Raw genomic sequence first — 15,249 nt, forward strand, 5'->3', positions numbered from 1 at the left:
GACTGTGCATGTTAAATGTGGCACACGGTCCGACTGTGCACTGGAACGCCCATTTCAGTGCAGAAATTTGTGTCGCATGAAGAAAAGTGAAGCCATGACACAAAAAGGTTGCATGCGCCACATATGGGATGTGGACACTTCTTCAATACAGTACATGTTCAAGCAGTCAATTAAGTGCTCGAATTTGGTAACATTGGATTGCTTTTAGAAAAATATTGCATATATTTATTTTCAGATTTTGGATGATGTGTATTTATCAAAATATTCCCTTTTCATTGTCTTTAAACACATTTAAATTTTTGGCGATATTTTCACTAAAATTGAAAAAGGTAAATTCTATGTATTTTTTCCATGGGGTTTCTAATCTGCAATAAAAATAATTTTTAAAAGTTGCCCCCTTCCCTCTCACCAGTTTGGTGTCCTTGAATAGATTTTCAAAAACTATTTGACACATTTATTTGTTGGTTTTTAATCTAGTGTGTATTTCACAAGCTATCCCACCATGCCAAACTTTTTGTTACAACCTGTATATACTGCAAATAATTCATCTGAATTAACCTTTGTCACAGTCATGGGAGCTTTGGAGTCATATAAATAAATCATTGACCTATCCAAATATCCTTAATGACCTTTCCCTGTTTGTTTTCACTGCTGGTCATTAAGGTGTTAAAGGTTTTTCATTAACCCCTTAAGGACGCAGCCATTTTACAGCTTAAGGCTCAGTCCCATTTTTTGGATTCTGACATGCGTCGCTTTATATGGTTATAACTTTTGAACACTGTTACTTATCAAAACGATTCTGAGATTGTTTTTTACCCACATGTTGTACTTCATTTTAGTGGTAAATTTTGGCTGATAAGTTTTGCGTTTATTTACAAAAAAAAAGAAAATATGATGAATTTTCTGAAAAATTTGCCATTTTTGAAATTTGAAATCATTGCGTTTTCAGGCAGATAGATGTACCACCTAAATAAATTGCTGAATAACATTTCCCATTTGTCTACTTTACATTTTCACCATTTTTGAAATGTCTGGATAATTTATTTTGATGTCACGCGGCTTACAAATCGAATAGCGCTTTTCCGGATTTTCAGAATTGACTATTTTGGGGATAAATACAGTTTTGAATGAAAATTTACATATTTAGCATCAAAACCCCCCTATATAATCAACCCAATTTCAAATCTGCACCCCTCAAGCTATCAGAAACAGATTTTACGAAGATTGTTAACCCCTTGAGATCTTCATAGTAATTACATCAAAATGGAGGCGAAATTTAGAATAGTCAAATTGTGCCGATTATACGTTCATTTAGCCCTAAAATTTACACATTTCCAAAAGATAAAAATACAAAACCCACCATACAATTTGTTCTACAATTTCTCCCGAGTACAGAGACCCCCCACATGTGGCCGTGACTTGTTTTATGGGCACACAGTGAGGCGCAGAAGGGAAGGAGCACCCTACAGCTGCCAGGATTTTACTTTCCTCATTGGCCTCTTTTGAAGGCTGTAAAATTTTCGATTTTGCGCTATTAGGGCCATGTGATGCCATTTTTTTTGCGGGATGAGATGCTTTTTCCAATGTTACCATTTTGGGGTTGGTATCACCTATTGTTGAAAATTTAGGAACTTCTTTTTGAGAGCAGGAGTAGAAAAGCATCAATTCTCTACTGGTTTTTTTACTTTTTTTTTTTGTGGTGTTCACCTTATAGACTAATAATCATATTATCTTCATTCTATGGGTCGATACGATAACGGGGATACCAGACACGAATATATTTTCTTGCGTTTTACTAAATTTGTAAAATAAAACCCTATTGTGGGGAAAAAATCTATCATTTTTGTATTGCCATCTTCCAAGTGGCATAACTTTGTTACGTTTTTGGCTACGGAGCTGGTTGATGGCTTGTTTTTTGCTAGACATGTTGTACTTTGCACCAGTATCATTCTAGAGTACATATGTTTTTTTGATCACTTTTTATAGCATTTTTTGTGGGCTTGAATAGGTAAAAATCATAATTTTTGGAGGGTTTATAACAGTTTTCTTTTACGGCGTTCATCGTGCGGGTTCAATAATTATTTATTTTTATTCTACGGGTTGTTACGGACGCGGTGATACTATATATGTGGGGTTTGTGTTATGATTTAGACTTTTTTTTCAGTTATATGTCTCTTTATATGTTTTGGGGCTTTTGGGCATTTTTGGTGATTTATTACTTAATTTTTTTATTGAATAATTTTTTTTTTTACTTTTTCACTTTTTCCACCATGGGAAATGAACAAGCAATAATCTGATTGCTTGTTCATAATAATACCCTGCAATACTTATGTATTGCAGGGCATTATCAGTGTCAGCCTATGCACTTGCATAGGGTGGCACTCTGCCAGTAAGATGACGTCATAGACGCCATCTTACCGGCAGTTCCTGCAGGTAACACTGGGGTCCAGATCGGACCCCAGTGATACCGTAGCAATGATCGGTGCCCCCCGAAAATGATTCGGGGGGGGGCCATCGTGGGGGAAAGACCCCCCAGATGCATGTTAGATGCCGCGGTCGCGATGACCGCGGCATTTAACAGGTTAATCACCCGCGATCAGAGACAACTCCGATAGCGGGTGTTACACTGGGGTGCCGGCTATCAGTCACATCCGGCACCCCGTGTTTCCCGATGTCGGTTCGGCTCAAATCTTGAGCTGAGGTTAAGAGGTTAACCCCTAGGGGACACAGCCTATTTTGGCCTTAAGGACGCGGCCCCATTCTTCAAATCTGACCTGTGTCACTATAAGTGGTTATAGTTTTGGAACGCTATGAGATATCCAGGGGATTTTGAGATTGTTTTCTCGTGACACATTGTACTTCAAATTAGTTTAAAAATTTGGATGATATCTTTTGTGTTTAGTTATGAAAAAAAACTAAATTTGGCAAAAATTTGGAAAAATTCTTTATTTTCAACGTTCTAAATTCTCTACTTTTGATGCAGATAGTCATAGCTCCCAAATAAATTCATAACTTACATTTCCCAAATGTCTGCTTTATGTTGGCATGGTTTTTTAAGATTCCACATATTTTACTAGAATGTTATGAGGCTCAGAATTTAGGTATCATTTTTCACATTTTTTGTAAAATCACCAAAACCTGTATTTAGATGGACCTGCTCAACTTCTAATTGACACTGAGAGGCCTAAATAATAGTGGGACTCGTAAAATACCCCATTGTGGAAACTACACACCTCAACGTATGAAAAACCACTTTTAAGAAGTTTGTTAACGCTTTTCGTGTTTTATAGGGGTTAAAACAAAATGGAGGTGCAGTCTGCAAATTGTAATATTTTTTCACAATACACTCATTTTGGGTGGAAAATTAAACATTTACAATGGATTAAATGAATAAAGGCTCCACAAAGTTTGTTACCCAATTTCTCCCGAGTACACGGATACTCTATATGTGGTGGTAACCTGCTGTATGGGCGCACGGCCGGGCATAGAAGGGAAGGAGGCGCCATCCAGATCAGATTTGCTATGTCACATTGTACAGGCTATAATTTTTTTCTTTTTTTAATGTGGACCTATAGGGGCTTATTTCTTTTGCCACATGAGATGCACTTTTATGGTACGTAATTTGGGGGAATCTATAGGCTAATTGGTGAGATTTTATTAACTCTTTGTTGGTGGAGGAAATGAAAATCATCACTTTTCAGGAAGATTTTTATGGGGTTTTTTTTTTGGCTGTTTACCATACCATAAAAATAGTATATTATTTTTATTCTATGGGTCGCCACGATTACAAAAAGACCTCATTTATATAGATTTTTTATTTTTTTCCCATTTTTAGTGCATAAAAAGTAATTTGGCAAAAATGTTGTTACTTTTAGCATCACCGTCTTTCATATGCATAACTTTTTTATTTTTCGCCTCACAAATCTGTTTAAGGGCTTATTTTTTGCGAGAAGGATTGTTCTTTTTAGTGGTCTTATTTTAGAGTGCATAACATTTTTTAAATCCCTTTTTAGAGCATTTTTATAGGGTATTAATTGAAAATGATCTTTTTTCTGGAGCTTTTTTTTGTTTTGTTTTTTACGAGGTTAACTTTGCGGATCTAATAACGATTCTGTTTTATTATGCAGATTGTTACGGACGCAGGGATACCAAATATGTGGGGGTTTTGTGTATTTTATTCAATTGTACTGAATAAAAACCAATTTGGAGAAAATCTTGTTCATTTTAGCATCACCATCTTTTCATATGCATAACTTTTTTATTTTTCGGCTGACAAATCTAGTTAGGGGCTTATTTTTTGCGAAAAGAGTTGTTCTTTTTAGAGGGCTTATTTTGGAGTGCATAACATTTTTTAAATTACTTTTTAGAGCATTTTTTTATGGGGTATTAATTAAAAATTATCTTTTTTCAGAACGTTTTTGCGTTTTTTTTTTCTACGGCGTGTACCGTGCGGGTCCAGTAATGATTCTGTTTTATTATACAGATTGTTACGGACGCGGCAATACCAAATATGCGGGGTTTTTTTGTGTTTTTGTGTTTTTTATACTTTATTAAGTGTTTTTATGGGAAAGTGACATTTTAGGGGCTTATATTTTTATGTATTTATTTTTTATTTATTATAATGTGTAGTGTTAAGTGTTTTTGCATATTTTTACTTATACATACTTGAACTTGAACCAGTGATGCTCTGATCACTGGTTTAAGTTCAATACACTGCTCTACAATACTATTTTATTGTAGAGCAGTGTAAACTGTCTGAGCAAGCTTGCGCATGCTCAGACAGTTTACAGCCAGACCCGGAAGGGGTCTGACTGCCATGGAGACCGGGCAGCTCCGGGGCACATGCCAGTCCTCGGAGCTGCCCAGAAGTGGATCGGATCCCCCGGTAAGCGGCACGGGGGATCCGATCCACAGCGCAAACACCCTTACACGCCGCGGTCATGTTTGACCGCGGCGTGTAAGGGGTTAACACCCGCGATCGGAGCCGGCTGCGATCGCGGGTGTTAGCGCAGGCTGTCAGCTGTACTAGACAGCTGACAGCCGCTGCTTCTGGTACCGGCTCCGTTCGTGAGCCGGTGCCAGAAGCAGGACGTTATAGAACGTCCCCGTGCGCTAAGCATCTAGCCCCGGGGACGTACTATAACGTACTGGTGCGCCTAGGGGTTAAGTAATTAAATGTATGAATAGGGTGGTCTCAGCACTCATCCCAAGTCTCCCTAAGCTCCCCTGTGAGCTGTGCCAGAAGTCCTATCTGGTTTTGTACTGTGTTGTGCTAATAGAGGTTCTATGTTTATGCCATTGTATTAAAGTGCAAAACAAGCTGATGGGTCTCTAATCTACTTCTCGCCCAGCCCAGTTGGTTGCCTAGCAACATTTTAAGAAAAAAACACTCTATGCATACGGAGGACATGTACGTGCCATCCATTTTTTTGCGGATCCATTCACTACTATGGATGTACGTGGTCTGGATGCGAGACAAAATAACGCATGCAGCAATTGTTTTCTGGATATTTGAACAGACCCATAGGAAACAACCTTTACAAAACATATACTACACTGTCATAAAGCACTAAAGCTTCCCCTGGCAAATCATTGTCTGTGCGATCAGGCTGAGCCCCGCCTCCAGATGTTTGCATTGCATGTCTAAATGCAATGTAAACGCCCCATGTTACCACACCCTAAACATTCAGATAATCAGATAATCCTTTTTTTCTTGAAAATATCGTATTGGTATTGAGTATCATAATACTTTTTTGGTTATCATATCGCACTCAAAATTCTGCTATCGGTGCAACCAGGCAAACTGCACTATTTTTGATAGATGTGGGTCATTGTGCTCACAAACTCAGGTAGTATAGGCATATGAATGTTTTGCTAACCAACAGCCTCCATCTTATAACATACATATACAAATTTTCAAACCTTGCATCCGCACACAATCGGGTAAGACAAAGGACGTGAGCAGTGTAAAGAAATATACTTTATTATGTTATAAAAGGTGCAAAACAGTTTTTAAGCATAACATTTCAAAATGTACTATAATATGGTTTATATACTTTTCTATTTCTGTTTTTTGCTTGTTTCACATCTTAATTGAATTTACAACAATAGTGACAAATCCACTTTTACAGCGCAACAAAGTACATCCATTTGTGATAATATAACAAAAAATCTTGCTAGGGTTATAATGCTGAACTTCCTAGCAATGAAAATTAGATGGCTAGACTAATGCACAAAGCACGTAATTCTGAATACTGTATTTATTTTATTGTTAGACATACATTTAAAGGGAAATACAACTCATATTTCCATTTTAATAAAAGTGCAAGCAATTCCCATCATGAAAATTTCAAAAATGAAAGTGCTATCAAATAAATAAATATAATGGAAATTGCTAGAATACTGTAAGTTATTTGGTTTGCAGATACACATTTTGGTTGAGACAAGAGCACAGTGTATACCAAATGCTAAATTGAAACAATCGTGCTTAATCAAGCAATTTTGTAGAAAGTGTTCTATGTCAAAATAAAAAGCAATAGGATCATTTCAGCTTTGCTGATTTTCTTTCATAGATTTAATAAATACTTAAGACTAAGCTGCAGTGTAATTTTGGCAAAATATTTTAGATAACGCAACTGTACAGCAGATTTAGTACCGTACAAGATCTAGTTCCCAAATTCTGTGTATATCACAAGCTGTCCATCAGACCTTCCGATCTGATACCAAAACAGGTTATTTTCCGGACCTCTCAATGTTTTAGCCTGCTTCCTAAGAATCAGGGTATATATTTGGTTGTATCGATATAGCAACTTTGGCATAACTGGCACCCCAACCAATTACCTTATTGTGTTGAGACATCAAACTAGCCACAGTGCAAAGGCAAATGGCTTAAATCTAGCACCATCTGAATGCGAAGCTTTGCTGTTTCAAGGAAATTAGATTGTTGGCCTCAATTTTACACTGATAAAAGGTTATGGATTCATACATACACACTTCCATACAAATTACAAACATTTCAGAAATTGTCAGGATTTGATATTCTACCTGCTGTTGGGACTTTTTGAATGTAAACAAAAATTGCTAAATCACAAATAGCAATAAATTGAATGTGGCGCAATTGACACACGAAAACCTTTGTTCTTCGAAAGCACAATTGAGGTCAAACAATCTCTTGTATATAAAGGAGCAGTCATACTTATAAAAGTACGTATATACTCACGTAAGTAAGTATAAAAGTACAAAAATGTTTTAAAGCATTATACAATCTCTACATATTACGTGTAATGGTTTTGATTAGAGAATAGGCTTCAGATAACTTGACAGTGCATACTGAACATAAAAGACATCAGGAATGAACATGAGAAGACAATAGATTGTTGATATTTATGACCATAGTGCAGAATTTTCCATTTGTCCAACAAGGCCCCTAACCACTTATATAAACATCAGTTAATGAAGCATATAGTATAAAAGTAAAGAGTAAACATATGGTTTAACTACACTGGACTCCAGTTAGGCAACCTAAATGCTGTTTTTTCTATTTTTATACATATTCCAATGTTAAAATCTGACTGTAACTTCTGTGGTTAAAAAACTAAAATCCTAATTTAAGGGGAACCTGTCAACAGAAATTGGCTTAAAAAACACTACCGGTATGTTGTCAAGCAGCTTAACATGACCTTCCAGATCATGTTTCTTACATGCCTCATCATCCAAATGTCCAATTTGAAGTCAAATTGGTTGTATAAAGTCACAGAGGCAGAGAGTTTAGCTTTGAAATCTTTCTGAAGCTTTCCGCGACGCTTAGAATGACCCCTTCAATTTAATGGATGTTTTCTGGGGCATCACTAACCATATCTATTAAAGTCTGGTGCATGATGTCAATCACAACAGAGAGGACATTCTGAGATGGGGAGAGCAAGACTGCAGGGATAAGTGACTTTATACAACCAATTTAATTTTCACTACAAAATTGACTGAATGATGCCACTATCTGGACCATGTTAGAAACATGATCTGGAAGATGTTAAGCTTCTTAACAACATACAGGTTGCAGTTAGATCAATTTCTGCTGCAATTGTGATGGTAATGTGAACAGAGACTTATTCCTATATTACATATATCGATAATGTACATGGTTTACTATAGGGATTGAAAAACATTTTCTTTTGATATTTTTTTTTGGAGGCCATTATCTGGATATCAGTAACCTTTTTTCTGTACATCTTTTTACAAGCTGATTACAAAAATTTGTAATAGTTGCAGGTATGTGTAAAAATAAAAATTATCCACAACAAGAATATACAAATTTATAGAAGAGTATTATGCAAATTAAATTAAAGCAACTAAGTTTGACTGCACCTTCTGACATGTGTTCTTTAAAAGATGTGCCCTTTTACTTAAATATTCCAAGCCTGGACACAGCATCATAATATTTGTGCATTTTAATAACCAGTAAAGAATATTCTGGTACAAGCACAACCCATGCAGTTTTACTTTTCTCAGTAGTAATAATAAATGCCTTGTAATAAATATAATTATCATGCATTCAAAGTATAGGTATTTAGAAATGATCAATGAAACATTAAGCCATTATCATTTAACCTGTCAAAAAAGGGGAAGTTGAAAGCTCATGCCTTTTAATCGATTATTTTTCTTTGGGACATAGTTTATACTTCCATTAGTTTAAAATGGGAGACTTGTAAAATCCCATCATATGGCACAGTTAAGCTTTGCTCTCAGAGCTTTTTCATGCAAAAATAATATTTTATTTTTACTCTCAATCGTAAGGTATGATACTGTAAACAAATTTCATTATCAACTACTGCAATTATCAGTAAGTACAAATCCCTCCATCATTTCTGTACATATTTTCTAATGTCTTTACAGATTTTATATCTGCACGGTGTTATTGTGCACTGAGCACCGTAACATCTATGACATCAAAAAATAGAAACACACTGCAAATACAAGTTCATTTAAGAAAATAGTTCTACTACAGCATTGTATCTGTAGGTATTAAAACCATAGCATAAAAAAGGTCCTAGGAAAATTTCTATTTTTCACATTCTTGGAAAAAAAAGAAAACAATTTTTTGCTACGAACATATACAGTATATTTTAACTGAGAATTATCTCACTATTATTTATTTGGTGAACAGATAAACCAACGTGAATATAATAGTGATTAGCACAATAATATTTTCAGTCAAAACTTTTCATACTAAACAGATTATTGTAATAAATAGTTTTATTGTATCTACAACTGTATAAATAATAACATTTTAAAAGTGCTGAATATTAAATTCTGAATATTAATTAGTTTCAGTGTAAACAGAATTTATTCTTTTACTATTTTAATTTATTGTTTCATTAAATGCTATCTTGCTATTTATACTAATATACGTAAAATATTTGCATAGGGAGCATATAGTAGCCCTTTATATCCATTTCTCCTGATTTCTTTACAAGACACTAATGTAAAGTATTTGTGGTACACATTGTCATTTAAGTGAAACCATGCAAACCAAAATGTAATACTTCAAGTAAAATTATTAAACCTGCATGAATAAAAAAAAAAAAATAATTAAAACAGAGGTAGTAACATGTACATAAGATTAATATTTTAGACAAATAAGGCCCAGTCTGCCAGTTCGAATTCATGCAGTCAATAGGTAAGCCTTTGTTTTCTTTCTACTATTGTTGATAGTAGAAACTGAAGTATGAATAATGGTATTATATTTTCAATTAAGATACTTTGTTTCACTATGTGTCAACAAGTAAAAGACAGCAGTCAATTGTGTATATGTGTGTATATCTATAAATATAGATATTTACACATTTAAATAGAAAGCACAGGCAAAAACTGGTTTTCTGTCTTTTAAGTCTGAAAAAAATGTAATAAAAATTGTTATCTTGCTGATTTCTAAAGCTTTCCTTATTTTCAAGAAGAGGTACAATAAGCAATCTGAGATTTTAACTTTTCTAAAAATGTCATTTTTTTTAAACTGTAACATCTCAAACTTAAACCAAGCATTTAATGTATTTTCACACAGTAATATTAATTAAAAAGACAGATTTGTTTTCATTAAAATGTTTCAAATGCTACATATAGGTAAACATCTTATTATCTTTAATTCAAAATATTAAATATCAAGTTCTTTGTTATTTAATGTTTTTTTCCTTTTTGCTGAAATACATTATATAAGATAACACTGTTAAAAATGAATGACTAGTTTTCATAAATCATTTTATGTATATGACATCTGAAATGTACATAAATATGCTATTTCTTATAACAACAATAAACAATGTCAGCTCAGAGATTTAGTCATCCAGACATATATCCTTAATGTGGTTTGTGCTTCTTTGACATTGCAAACTCTGTAACAAAAGTAAAAAAAGCCGCATTTGGCAGTGAATAATCCAACCTCCATCTATCTCCTTTACTTTATCTAGTGTTAAACACCTTCTTGTGTATTAGCTTTACAATATCCTTTGTCTTTAAACATTGAAAATAATATTTAATATTATAATTTTCTCATAAATACACATATGCCAGGAAAATGCAAACATTAAAGCCTGTTGCAGAGTCCCCGCATTAAATAGTGCCAAGTACCTGTTTAATGTAAGTAATTGCCTATATATTGCAATGTGTATGTGTGTGAGTAAAGGAGAATGTCTATTTGTACATGCAGGAGGAGCTAAAAAAAATTGTATTTATATAGTCCATCAAATAGATCATTATGTCCTATACTCAAGTGAGCAGTGTATAAAACAAACGTGGCAATTCCAGTGTTTTTTTGTCTTCTTAAAATCAAGCATGATATACTTTGGGGAAATGGAGACAGAAATCGGTTTTCTTGTATATTTTTCACAGTAGCCTGAGTAGTGCACAACTGAAGTTCTCCAGGAACTCAGTGTCTGATGTTATTAAACTACATCGTTGTTCTTTTTAGACAAAACCCCCATACAGTAAGTCCAAAGATTTCAGCTAAGAGTCATTGGTAGACTCTTCTGTACTTTCAAGAAGAGTCTTAAAAACTTGCGAGTTCAAAAACCGTGGAAATGAGTCTCTGTGCATCAGTGTATAAATTTGAAGTTGGGCATCTTCATACATGTGAGGTGTTGGATCAAGCAAATTCCTGTTGATCACTTCCCGAACTCTGGAGTCAAGACTGACCTGTGGATACAGACAATTAAAGGTAATTTAGAGTGATTTGTATTGAATCCCTTTGTAAGAAAATAAACAATCTATTAACTAGATTACTTTCCATGTTTACAATATCATATCAAGATGGTTTACAAGGTCATACCAAGGTTGAACAGAGGGTCACACATTGGGGCTTACATATGTGTCAAGCTTTTTGCATTCAATACTAGGGAAGAATAGGAAACAGCCTCCCCCCTCCGGCACTCCCTTTCACCACCCATTTGCTGTTTTCAGCAATATTCAATGCCACTACAATATAAGTATTGAATTGAGCGACAGGTCATTTGTAAAGCTGATTACAATAATGTTTGGAACAAACCCCTTAAACGAACAAGCACTTTTTCTAATTCTCTCACCTTCCAAAAAGCATGCATTTTGATCTAGCATAGCATATTAGGGTCCATTTATTGCAGGCAAGTGTTGCAGACAGTTTTTAATTAAACCATTTTAGGTGGATTTAACTTTTTTAAAGAGGATATATGCTCTTCAAATGTCCCATTTTTGCCTTTAAAATTTATCGATATTAAGGGTAAAAAATAAGATAAAAAGTTTATTATTGAGTCGTCTCACTAATGATTCTTTGATCAATGCCTTCCTATAGCCATAACTTTTTTACTTTTCGATCAACAAAGCTGAATTAGGAATAGTTTTTTGAAGGATCAGTTGTACTTTTATGATTCCATTGTGTGGTAAATGGTTACCTTACTAATCAACTTTGATTAACTTCTTACGGTAAATGTTCTACATTTTGAATTGTGAAAGCCGCGGGCCCCCCTGATCCAGGACTGTTCTGCATCTGGTCCATGTGCTGGATCAGCGGAACCAGCGGCTGCCCACTCTCCCTCCCCTATTAGATTATTGGTGGGACACCTGTCTTCACCATGCAGGCCGATGCAGGCGCTTTATCACCAGAGAAGAGATAGCAAGGGGGATGATATTACTAATGGCTAGTGGCCTGGTCAGGGAATATTACTAATGGCAACTGATGTCGGTGGGTGGGACAAAATATTACTCATGGCTACTGTGGGTTGGGAGAAATATTACTAATGGCTACAAATGTGGGTTGGTGGGGGGAATATTACTAATGGCTACTTGTGTGGGGGGAATATTACTAATGGCTACTGGTGTGTGGGAGGAATATTACTAATGGCTACTGGTGTGGAGGGGAAATATTACTAATGGCTAATTATTACTAATGGCTAATAGTGTGGCTACTTGTGTGGGGGGAATATTACTAATGGCTACTGGTGTGTGTGGGGGAAATATTACTATTGGCTACTGGTGGGAGAATATAACTAATGGCTACTGGTGTGGAGGGGGAAAATAAATATTAAAGACTAATGTTTTAAGGTATAGCGAGAGGGGTCCCATTGGTAATTTTGCCCTGGGGCCCAGAGCACTCTAGTTACTCCACTGCCTGGGATAATTTACTATTAGAGGGCTTGATTGGTTTTGAATACAGTACAAAACATATGAGTTATAGTGTATTAGATCAGTGTGACAGGGTCCCTGTGACTAATCTATGTATATTTGTGCATGGGCATTTAAAGTATAGAACTTGGATTTTGATGTCTTCTTCACATATGAAATTGATCCAACTCTTCATGTTTTATGAAAGACTTCATGTAAGTCAATAGACATACAATGCATTTTGGTACCAAATAAACTTTATAATGTAGATCACACATCCCCAAAAAATTGTTTTATTTTTTGATTACTATAAAGAGCATACAGTATATACTCGTGTATAAGCCAAGTTTTTCAGCACAAAAAAATGTGCTGAAAAAACTCACCTCGGCTTATACACGAGTCAATTAAATAATAAAAACCTTAATACTCACCCTCCAGTGTCCGGATAGTTGGCGCAGGGAGCCTTGCGCTGAAGATCAGGAGCTGCATCAAGGGTCCGGACACCGGAGGGTGAGTATTAAGTTTTTATTATTTATGTACTTGACAGGGGGCTGGCTGTATACTACATGGGGGCTGGCTGTATACTACATGGGGGCTGGCTGTATACTATCTGGGGGCTGGCTGTATACTACATGGGGGCTGGCTGTATACTATATGAGGCTGGCTGTATACTACATGGGGGCTGGCTGTATACTATATGGGGCTGGCTGTATACTACTTGGGGCTGGCTGTATACTACTTGGGGCTAGCTATATACTACTTGGGGCTGCCTGTATACTACTTGGGGCTGGCTGGCTGTATACTACATGGGTCTGGCTGGCTGTATACTACATGGGGCTGGCTGTATACTACATGGGGCTGGTTGTATACTACAGGGGGCTGGCTGTATACTACAGGGGGCTGGCTGTATACTACAGGGGGCTGGCTGGCTGTATACTACATCCTTGGCTTATACTCGAGTCAATAGTTTTTCCCAGGTTTTGGTGGTAAAATTAGGGGTCTCGGCTTATACTCGGGTCAATTTATACTCAAGTATATATGGTAAATAAGTAACTGGAAGGATTTACCTCTTTTGGTGAAAGTATGGAAATGTAATCTTCATATATAGTCCTAGCCTTTTCTTCAACAAGTTTTTTGTTTTGTTCATTCTTTAAGTCTTCACATGCCAGCCAGAAAAGAAGATTTTCTTCACTGTATTCTGTGCGCAAAAATTCTCTGAAGAGATTTCTTCCTGCAGTACTCCTCATCATCTTGTCAAAATTGTGAGACCATGATAAAATTTCCTCATTGTTTGGAATTTGGCTGAAATTCAAAATTTCTTATTAGCATACTATTCTATACACCTTCATGACCCATTCATAATGAATATTACAAACACAGTTGGATGATAAAAAAAAAATCATAGATTTAGTGTACTTTAAGCCTATAATAGTGTATAGTGTGGCCTATGTATGTAAACATTACAGCAATGCAAATACATCAAAGCTTTTGGCTTTATGTCATTTTTGTACCCTATACAGCTTGAATGGGGCCTAAGGGAAGTGACCTCTCTGTCTCTCTTTATCTAAATGCATATCACTCACCTTGAATTGAGGTCCAAGAGTTTAACAAGTTGAAACAAGTTCTATACATACATTCTGTTAGCATAACTGTTACCTGAGAACAGACTTGTCACCTGGTACGCTGTATTACATAATGGGGCTGATTTATCAAGTGTCTGCAAGTCAGAATATTTCTAGTTGCCGATGGCAGCCAATCACAGCTCCCCTTTAAAATATTCATGAGCACTGGTAAAATGAAAGCTGAGCTGTGATTGGTTGCCATGGGCAACTAGAAATATTCTGATTTTCAGACTCTTGATAAATCTGCTCCAATGTGTAACGCGCTATGGAATTTGATGGCGCTATATAAATGGATTATTATTATTTAAGATTATTATTACGAGGCATTTAAGAAGTGGCTATTAATGTGATTTTCTTTATAGTCCAGGTTCTTGGACATTTTTTTTTAAATCTTGGAACCATCTTGAACTTATCAGTTTTCAGTTTATAGGCACAGAGTTTTTATTTTCACTATAAACTAATGTAATTAATGTTTCAGAATCGGTCTTAATCGGGCGGCGCGAGACGGACGTGATGTGAGGCTGCACGTCACAGCCGCTTCCTTCCTGAAGATCCCTCCCCCCTCCGTCTGACAGGCGGGAATGCATGGCGCACTAAGCGTGAGGTACGGAACCCCTGCGGAGGCCCCGCAATACTGACCCCTGGTGCACGGGTCTGTCCCCCGGTGTGAGCGGTGGACCGGAGCCGGAGAACAGGGTCCGGAGCTGTGGAGGTGACGCGGTGGAGTGTGGCGCACGGCCCGGAGGTGGCACCAGAGCCCAATTTGTCCGGGCATTTTCCGCGTGCCGAGCTGGCACCTGTTTTTGTTTGAGGAGCCCCCCGGTCTGTGAGAGGGACGGGGAGGACCTGTCTACTGCCGACACTTAAGCAACGCTGCTTGTAGCCACGTGCCGAGCCGGCACCCACGTTCCTGTTCGAGGAGCCCCCTGGTCCGTGAGAGGGACTGGGAGGGCTTGTCTACTGCTGACTCTTGCCCCGGATAAGTCAACAGGACACCCGCGTTTTC

The 15,249-nt window shown here is 36.6% G+C and overlaps 1 protein-coding gene across 4 annotated transcripts in view; it reads right to left on the reverse strand.

Annotated features, from left to right (window-relative positions):
• Positions 1-6,011: 6,011 nt before the first annotated feature.
• RGS17 (regulator of G protein signaling 17) overlaps positions 6,012-15,249 on the reverse strand; it is a 100,614-nt gene continuing 91,376 nt past the window's right edge. For all 4 annotated transcript variants that reach the window (XM_072140975.1, XM_072140976.1, XM_072140974.1 and 1 more), the window contains 2 exons: positions 13,689-13,923; positions 6,012-11,181 (listed from right to left, as the gene is read on the reverse strand). In XM_072140975.1, coding sequence (XP_071997076.1) covers positions 10,993-11,181; positions 13,689-13,923 — 424 coding nt within the window. In that variant the 3' untranslated portion in view covers positions 6,012-10,992. The remainder of the gene's footprint in view (positions 11,182-13,688; positions 13,924-15,249) is intronic.

This window comes from Engystomops pustulosus, chromosome 3 (assembly GCF_040894005.1).
Source record: "Engystomops pustulosus chromosome 3, aEngPut4.maternal, whole genome shotgun sequence".
NCBI lineage: Eukaryota > Metazoa > Chordata > Amphibia > Anura > Leptodactylidae > Engystomops > Engystomops pustulosus.